Source organism: Antedon bifida, chromosome 3, assembly GCF_963402885.1.
Source record: "Antedon bifida chromosome 3, ecAntBifi1.1, whole genome shotgun sequence".
NCBI lineage: Eukaryota > Metazoa > Echinodermata > Crinoidea > Comatulida > Antedonidae > Antedon > Antedon bifida.
In genome coordinates this window covers 20,324,209-20,333,900 of record NC_136228.1, presented here as the reverse complement: position 1 = coordinate 20,333,900, position 9,692 = coordinate 20,324,209, and the positions used below count along the sequence as shown (strand labels likewise).

Here is a 9,692-nt window from a genome sequence, read left to right as displayed (position 1 = left end):
TTCAAAAGCCGGTGAGCAGTCTTAAAGTAACAAGTAAACTGAAATTGCATTTTCTCGAGAATTACTTGTCCAAAAAACATTCATTTTTGTACAAAAGGCAAGAGTTATAATTTGTGATTTGTAATTTTAAAACATAGTTTGATTTAATGTGCACCTTTTTTGATGCGAGTAGTTTAAAAAACCTATTTCTTTTCAAATTCACTCGTTTGATTTTCGCGTTGCTGTTCTATTGTTATTTAACTGAAGCTATTGTTGATTGAAAGGCTTGTTACATAACCATTACATCAAACTCACATACACATGCTTGTAGTGAAATTAGCCTAAATCACAAACTGCATTAGGACACACACACATATATATATATTTCTTCCCGGAGAAATCTTATGTATGAGAATTTTACAGTAGGCGGAGGTATGCACTCTCGGAGTGGCTTTCTAGTTTTATATACTTTCTGCTGTAGTTAACCCTAAAAAATAAAAGTGAAAAAAAAAACAACATTTTTTTAAAAAAAGTTTTATTTTAAATTGTAATGAACAAAATTGACGATAACACAAGAACTACACAATCATGACATCTCCCAAACTAACAAAACCTATGACATTTTAAAAACATTTTTGTTTGATTTCAGAGAACCGATGGAAAGTTATAACAGTGTTCAGCATTCTAATTGGCATTTTTTCGGTCTTGATAAGTATACTTGATGGACCAACAAGAATTGCAACTTGCATTGGTGTTTTTCTATTAACTCTGGTTGGATTCTGGTGTCTACATCATCAATTGTCCAAGTCCTGTACTCAGGAAGGTTATACATTAATGGATGTTAAACGTTACAAGAGGCTATTTCGAGGTAAAAATAATGAGACAAGAAGCAACAACATTACAAAACAAATGAAAATAGAGAGGCGGTCTGTTAAAATAACCAACTGTTACCAGTAGTAGTACTATCAGAATCATTATTGATAATCTATACATTGTTACAACATGTTACTATTAATACGGCCATACTGCGTTGAAACACCGGTTCTCGTCAGATCACCGAAGTTAAGCAACGTTGGGAACGGTTGCGTTCTGGATGGGAGACCGTCTAGAAATCGCGGCGGGTGCTGTATATACTGGAGAGTGATGTTGTAATGGTAATATCGGACTAGCATGTGATAGGCATGGGTTCGAGGTTATCTGTACCATACTAATTGCATCCTTAGGCAAGATGCTTTACTCTCATTCGGATGGGATGTAAAGCCGTTGGTCCCGTGTACTTAACAGTGCACGTTAAAGAACTTGGTACACTATTCAAAAAGAGTAGGGGATCGTCTCCCGGTGTGCTGATCTGGTAGGCGCTGCACTGCCGGCTGCCGTGGGTCCGTGGAGGGCCTAATCTGAATTTCCTCAGTTTCCAGTTAAGCTTGAGGACAAATATAAATACCTTTACCTTTACCTTTATTAGCTGTGATATCTTCATTCCTCTTACCAGTAGTAGTACTTTAGTCTTTACGTACTTACCCTATTTAGAATACGGTAATGGAGTACTGTAGCAGTCGAACGATGTCCAAAGCTGGAAGTATCCTAGACTTGAAGTAAATAAACTATATACAGAGTGTAGAAGCCGCGATATCCACACGAAGCGCGTAGTACATGCGCAGTGTAAAGCCTAGTAGGCCAGTTCAGGACGATAATATATACAACTGTACAATAATTGAAACACGATAACATACAGTAACGTAATAAAATATGAAGTAAATGCTAATATCGAAATGGAATAGTGCTAATAATTAGAACAACTAATTATCGTTAAACTTGTAAAAACTTGCTAATCCCCGGCGAAAATTTGTTCATGAATTCATGCACTTTATTGAACCATTCATAAAAGTTCATGAACAATTGGGCCATTTGTACTTCATGGAACATGCATGAATAGTTCATGTGCACGTATTTTGATGAATAAGTCATGAATTTGTAATGAATTATTAATGAACAATTTCATGAACCCATACATTTCATGAAATGTTCATCATTTTATTGAAAAAAGTTCATGATATGATTCATGTACAAATGATGAATTATTTATGAACAATTTGATGGCCAACAATTCATAAAATATTCATTATTTATAAACAATGAACATTTCATGAATTTTCAAGAACAAATTAATATTCATAAAAAGTTCATGATATGATTCATGAACAAAAGATGAATTATTGATGAACAATTTGATGGCCAACAATTCATGAAATATTCATTATTTATAAACAATGAACATATCATGAATTTTCATGATCAAATCAATATTCATACAAAGTTCATGATATGATTCATGAACAAACAATTAATTATTTATGAACAATTTGATGGCCAACAATTCATAAAATATTCATTATTTATAAACAATGAACATATCATGAATTTTCAAGAACAAATTAATATTCATAAAAAGTTCATGATATAATTCATGAACAAATGATGAATTATTTATGAACAATTTGATGGCCAACAATTCATTAAATATTCATTATTTATAAACAATGAACATATCATGAATTTTCATGATCAAATCAATATTCATACAAAGTTCATGATATGATTCATGAACAAACGATGAATTATTTATGAACAATTTGATGGCCAACAATTCATAAAATATTCATTATTTATAAACAATGAACATATCATGAATTTTCAAGAACAAATTAATATTCATAAAAAGTTCATGATATAATTCATGAACAAATTTATGAATTATTTATGAACAATTTGATGGCCAACAATTCATGAAATATTCATTATTTATAAACAATGAACATATCATGAATTTTCATGATCAAATCAATATTCATACAAAGTTCATGATATGATTCATGAACAAATGATGAATTATTGATGGCAACAATTCATGAAATATTCATTATTTATAAACAATGAACATATCATGAATTTTCAAGATAAAATATATATTCATAAAAAGTTCATGATATAATTCATGAACAAATGATGAATTGTTTATGAACAATTTGATGGCCAACAATTCATAAAATATTCATTATTTATAAACAATGAACATATCATGAAATTTCATGATCAAATCAATATTCATAAAAAGTTCATGATATAATTCATAATCAAATGATGAATTATTTATGAACAATTTGATGGCCAACAATTCATGAAATATTCATTATTTATAAACAATGAACATATCATGAATTTTCATGATCAAATCAATATTCATAAAAAGTTCATGATATCATTCATGAACAAATGATGAATTATTTATGAACAATTTGATGGCAACAATTCATAAAATATTCATTATTTATAAACAATGAACATATCATGAATTTTCAAGATAAAATAAATATTCATAAAAAGTTCATGATATGATTCATGAACAATTTATGAATTATTTATGAACAATTTGATGGCCAACAATTCATGAAAATTGTGCACTACAAGTTTGAATTTGAACACGAAAAGAAAACAATGTACAATACAGTACTGCCATTTAAATAAAGAGTATTCAAACATAAATATATACCATAGTTTAAAGCAAAGATATTTTATTTACAAAAACAAATTTTTTTAGCAATCTTTTCAATAGAAGAAATAATTTACCATAATAATATAATTAACAATAGAAGATATATGGAACGTATTTATAATTTATTCAAACAATTTCTGCTACAGTGCACCTTTCTGGCACTGTGTTAAACTATTTAAAAACTGAGCGTCCATGAAAGTGTGGCGCTCTAGAAATGTACATTTTATCACTAGTAATCTTCATACAAAACATACTTTCTTGTATTCTTTGAACGTCAAAAACCTTCTTCACATCTAAAAGTACTTTTACTGCTTGTATATGTGCTCCAGCCACTAAATCGTTTAAAAATGAAGGTACCATCTCTATTGGACTTCCTACACCAAAAACAATATTTGATTCCTGGTCCAAAACGAAACTGTCCGTTAATATAAGTGAATTGTCTTCTAGAAGAACAGCATAACATAATCTTCGTTGCATTCTGCTGTAGGCCGCAGAATGAAAAATTTCTCCACCCTTAACAATTCGCTTGGCCTGTTTCAAAGAGTTTTTATTACAATGTTTAAATAGATGGACATAATTGAGAGGGAGAGGAGATAGTGCACCAGCAATTTTACAGTTGATGGCCTCTATAAATTTGTTTTCTTTAGATATCTTTGAGTTACGTAAAATGCCTTGTGCTGCCTTTACCCTATTTGTTTCATGACATTGCCTGTACCATGAGAGGCATCAAGAATAAATGCATTGGCATCTTCAAAGGAAAAACAGCTCCAAGCCCATATTGGACCCCATTGTCTTGCATACTCTGTCAAATGGGCACATAGATTGTGAACATTGAGACCACATGTTCCCTTGTCGTAGAGTTTTGCAAAATCATTGTAAAACTGTTCCAAAAGTAGCTCTGCTCTACAAAACATTGATGGACTAATATTGTCCCCAAGCAGAATATGGGTCGCTTCAGACATTAGAGCAAAGTGATCAAGATATTTAGATGGTAGAATGCCATCTAGACATGGCAGGCTATAAAACAGTAACCAGGCTTGATACTCTGTTGCCTTTAGGTTTGCATAGTGTTTTTCCAGATTACGAGGCAATCTTTCAATAAACGATGGAGGTTTAATTTGTAACAGTCGTTGTGAAACGGTTTTAATACGTTTCCCAATAAAGTATTCTTTCTTGCTGTTCTTGCTATCAAACCACTTTTTCATAAGTACCTTTGTCACTCTCAGTAGTGTACAGTGCATGTAATCAGGAACTACACCCATCACAATATCGAAGCCTTTAAGATCGTAAATCGAGTTGAACCCTTTAAATCCCTTGACTTGATTTGTTTTCGTTCCATTACTCATTGCAGACAGCACTTCATCAGTACTTCTTATAGCTGGCTTTTCCGACTTCTTTCTGTAAGGATAAGACATTGCAGTGCCTTTTCCTTGTTTGACTCTTTGGCCTTCTTCATTACATGTAATGCATGCATTACGGCCGTTATATTGCGCCATTTTTAAAACAGCAGCCTTAGCAGGCAGATCCATTGTACCGCAAATAGCAGCAACCTTTACTGTTAGGAAGTTGTCATTATGAATAACACTTAAGCCATCCTGATACAGTTTATTCATTTGTTCTTTAAATGTATCCATGAAAATATCATAAGGAACATGTCCTTTTCCCTGCCAAATAGCTGCTAATATTATGTTGTCTCTGGCAAACCGCAAGCAAGGGCGCAATTCATTTACCACCAAAAATATTGGCCATAGATGAATTTTACTGGAGTTGAACAGATTTACGCCATCAGTATTAAATACAACTGTAATGTTGGTATTATTTTCACCCGCTAAAAAATTTCCATCTTGAAGCAACTGTCTATATCCTGCTCCATCAGTTATATCGCTGATGTTAGATTTGTCTCTTAGGTTCGATTTTGTTTCCAAAATATCCTCCATTATACCTAAATAGAAACATTTTTGATTAATGATAAACTTTTTACTATTATCAGTACAGGAATATGAAAGTATATTTGAAACTAGCATTTTTTTACATATAGATTTACTAAACATTTACATTTTCATACATGCTTATTTATTTTTATGAGATTAAAATAAAAGGAAAAACATGTACAAACCTGGTGTTTCAAGTAGTTGCTTAAGTTGCATGCTGACATCTGCTAAAAGAAAATAACGCAATGGTCTGCGGCCTTTCTTTCGTTGGTCTAAATCCCCACCCTCGTAACGATTAGATTGGCAGGAAGCACAACTGACAATATTCTTATCTGAAGGAAAGCGTGATTCACACACCATACAATAATGTATTTCTTCAACGTTTCCACAATCAACATCCTTCCACACAGCTTCATAAGTAAGATTTGTAATGGTATTTTGGTCCAGTTCCTTAAATGTATTTATAATTGCTTTACTTGCACTGGCAGACAACTTATGCTGAATAAAACATGACAGAAGTGGGTGCAAATCGGATGTACTGCCAATTTCTTGATTGAAGTCTGCAAAATTAAATACATTTTTAAGGGTGTTAAAAAGTTGCTATCCAAACTAGTTGAGTATTAGTAAGTAAGTGAGTAAGCTTTAGTTGTATTATGGTTAGGACATCTGCAAATCAAGCAAATTGTTCCGAGTTTGATTCTTGGTTGGGGCGGCTTTTTCTCATCCTCACAGATTTCTTCATCTTAAACGTTTTAAAATGAATTCATATTTATATCTGGCCACTACTAACAACTAAGGTTTGACTTTGACTTACCTTCAGATTGTGCTTCAGTAACAACAGAATTATCAAAATCTATAATAAAACCAATAAATATATAAAAATGGATTAAAATATAAAAATATTGTACATTATTATTTTTTTTAATGTAGGCAGTGTGAATAAGCAGTCCTGTTAGTCCCCGAGCTAATGTGATATCTTTTTAGCTCAGCCGTAATAGGCTTCCACACACGCAACCCAGGTTTGAACCCCCGCCAGCACATTACATATACACTTTTTTTTGTGCTGTATTTTTTTTTATAGTTAGGAATACTATGCAAGTACTGTATGTTTTCTGTTATAGCTTATTTTTTAGTGAAAGGTCAAAATAATTTAACATGTTTGCATTGAAAATATATTGTGACAATGGCATTGGGTTTACAGTTTTTTCAGTGTCAATCTCTTTTCAATCTGAATTTAGTACTGTACATAGTTGAAGCTAGATGTCTCTGAAATTATTTGCCATTATAGTTTGGGCTTAATTTTGACTCACCACTGGATTGTTCATCAAATAGAGAAAACTCTTCGCTAGCAACAAACTGATCAGAGGTTGTGTCGGAACCTGGAATCAAAACACAGTGAATATGAATAATAGTACACAATATTAAAATGAAAAAGACATTGAATATTAGAATTATTTATGTTGATTTGTTTGCAAACCATCCATTTAAATTGTGCAAAAAAATTTTAATTAATGATTAACATCGGCAAGAAATAAACAAAATTATAAAGTGGAACCGCTTAAAAATCCATAGTCAGCTTATTTTATAGTTTGGGCTTAATTTTGACTCACCACTGGATTGTTCATCAACTAGAGAAAACTCCTCGCTAGAAACAGACTGATCAGAGGTTATGTCGGAACCTGGAATCAAAACAAAGTTAATATGAATAATAATTAGAGTAAAATGATCATTTATGCCAATAAGTTTACAAACCAATTTCATTAAAAATGTGCAAAAAATGTTACTTAACATTACTATAAATTAACGCACTATAAAAACTAAATTATTTAGTTGAACTATTTATGGTTTAGTCTGCTTTTTTAACAGTAATTTTTGTTTTGTATTTTTAACGTCTGACATTAAAAAAAAATAGAGTATATAAAAAAAAAACTACAAATAGTTGAAGTTTGACTTACTTTTAGATTGTGGCTTCACTAACGACAGAATTGTCTAAGTCTATATCATTATCAGAACCTAAAAATGAATTATGATATAATTGTAAATCAAATTTGGCCCTAGCCTAGGACAAATAAAATTTATATATTTAATATGATATGAATAGTTTTTAATAATTTTTAAATATTAATAATATACAATGAAAATACAGCAGATAAGGTGTGGCTAAAAGGTAAAATACGCATTAATAAAATGGCTTGCTCTCGTTTGCCATCGGCGTTTCGTGCGTATCGGATTAGGCCTAACTAAAATTGTAAATTTATCTTATACGCATTAATAAAATGGCTTGCTCTCGTTTGCGATCGGAGTTTCGTGCGTATCGGATTAGGCTTAACTAAAATTGTAAATTTATCTTATACACATTAATAAAATGGCTTGCTCTCGTTTGCGATCGGCGTTTCGTCCGTATCGGATTAGGCCTAACTAAAATTGTAAATTTATCTTATACGCATTAATAAAATGGCTTGCTCTCGTTTGCGATCGGCGTTTCGTGCGTATCGGATTAGGCCTAACTAAAATTGTAAATTTATCTTATACGCATTAATAAAATGGCTTGCTCTCGTTTGCGATCGGCGTTTCGTGCGTATCGGATTAGGCCTAACTAAAATTGTAAATTTATCTTATACGCATTAATAAAAGGGCTTGCTCTCGTTTGCGATCGGCGTTTCGGATTAGGCCTAACTAAAATTGTAAATTTATCTTTTATTCACTGCTTTAAAACGGATAATATAAGAAGCCCAGTGCCCTACCTGTGTTTGTAATTATTTGTCTGGGCTTTACTGATTTTGTTTTCCAACGATATGCTGTTCGACGTGGAACAACTGCAGACGGATCAGTAACATAACGACCCTTGACCTTCTTAACGGGACCTAAAAAAGTAAAGTTGTTCTGTCACGACAAATATGGTCCGGGGCAAAAATCGGTCCGACTGGACCAGTTTTGGCTCTAAATTGGTGGCTAAAAGTAGTCCGCCACTGCCAAAATCGGTCCGGTTTTTTCTTTTGTCGATTTTAATTAAATTCCTATAGGCCTACGACTAGTTTAATTGTTTTTTGGCTAGAAGAATATTTAATAATGTGTATTATTATCTCATTCAATAAATGCTTAAAATAAACATATTTTAAATAAAAACAAGGCCTAGGTTAACAACTGATTAGTCGTCCACATTTTAGCTAGTCGCGCGATTAGCGGCCAAAAGCAGTACCACAACCCGGACCGGTTTTATCCAGGCGGACCAATTTTGGCCGCATGTTTGGTGACCAAAATCGGTCCGTCGGACCAACATTGCCGGCCAAAATCGGTCCGCCGGACCACTTTTGGTCCGGACCGATATTGACGTGAGAGTTCCTTATAATTAAAATGATAAACCTTGTAAAAAACATTAATACCCTTAATTCTACTAAAAAAACATTAATTAATAATAATATTGATTATTCGGCGGTTTTCTATTTAATTAAAAAAATGATTGTACATATTGTATAGCCTAGATGACTAAGGTGGTATAAACTTTTGAAATAAAATTATGAATTTTGGATGGGTGAAGAAAGTATTTGGTTGTATTATATTTAAGTTTCGTTTTACAACAACCAACAATCGATGTATCCAACGTTGGCGATTTATAAACAAGAGGTCAGTTTGTCTCGGAATGTTGACAGGCTACTGTAATTAATTAAGTTTACTTTCGTTAAATGGTTTTAACATTCCATTTGGTGAATCCGGCCCCGGGCTAGGCGCACAACTATGCGATGTTTTGAACGATTATACATTCAGCACAATATCAACCCAAATGTCTATAACTCTTTACAAAATTAGGTTTATCTATCCGGGGAGATGTAAAATTCTCCCTGATCTATCTAACATCTAATATACCCTTAATAACTATAAAATAAATAGTATACTCTATATTATAGGCCTACCTGACCTATTTTGTTTTATTAAATTCGTTTGTGCGATCGTCAATTTTAAAACTTTTATTTAATCGTAATACTGTGCAATTTTTAAATTTATTATAATTAATAACATATCATAAATATCAGGCATACACTGAATTAAATTTAAAATACCAATAATGTTCTGAATTTATTACCGCTAATTTATATTAAACCACAAGCGCTGTAAATTCAGTCATCAGTCAAAATGATAACAATAATAAAAGAAACTTTTAATTCGTATTATCATTTATAAATATCATTACTTTTATTTTGAAGAATGGGAAGGATATTAGGATCCCGTTA

The 9,692-nt window shown here is 32.0% G+C and overlaps 1 protein-coding gene across 1 annotated transcript; it reads right to left on the bottom strand.

The window, feature by feature from the left end:
• Positions 1 to 3,696: 3,696 nt before the first annotated feature.
• Positions 3,697 to 5,739, bottom strand: LOC144837213 (uncharacterized). The gene is made up of 3 exons (XM_078692230.1): positions 5,649 to 5,739; positions 4,248 to 5,474; positions 3,697 to 4,209 (listed from the first exon to the last, which is right to left on the bottom strand). The coding sequence occupies exons 1-3, from the start codon at positions 5,677 to 5,679 to the stop codon at positions 3,704 to 3,706; spliced, it is 1,764 nt and encodes a 587-aa protein (XP_078548356.1). The 5' UTR covers positions 5,680 to 5,739; the 3' UTR covers positions 3,697 to 3,703.
• Between the last annotated feature and the right edge of the window lie 3,953 nt (positions 5,740 to 9,692).

Bases quoted from the DNA above. Each gene is read 5' to 3' on its own strand.
- LOC144837213 (XM_078692230.1), bottom strand. From the start codon at position 5,679: ATGCAACTTAAGCAACTACTTGAAACACCAG. The intron at 5,475-5,648 runs GTTTGTACATGT...GTTTCTATTTAG, and splicing joins GCAACTACTTGAAACACCAG to GTATAATGGAGGATATTTTG. The intron at 4,210-4,247 runs GTACAGGCAATG...GGGTAAAGGCAG, and splicing joins TATTCTTGATGCCTCTCATG to CACAAGGCATTTTACGTAAC.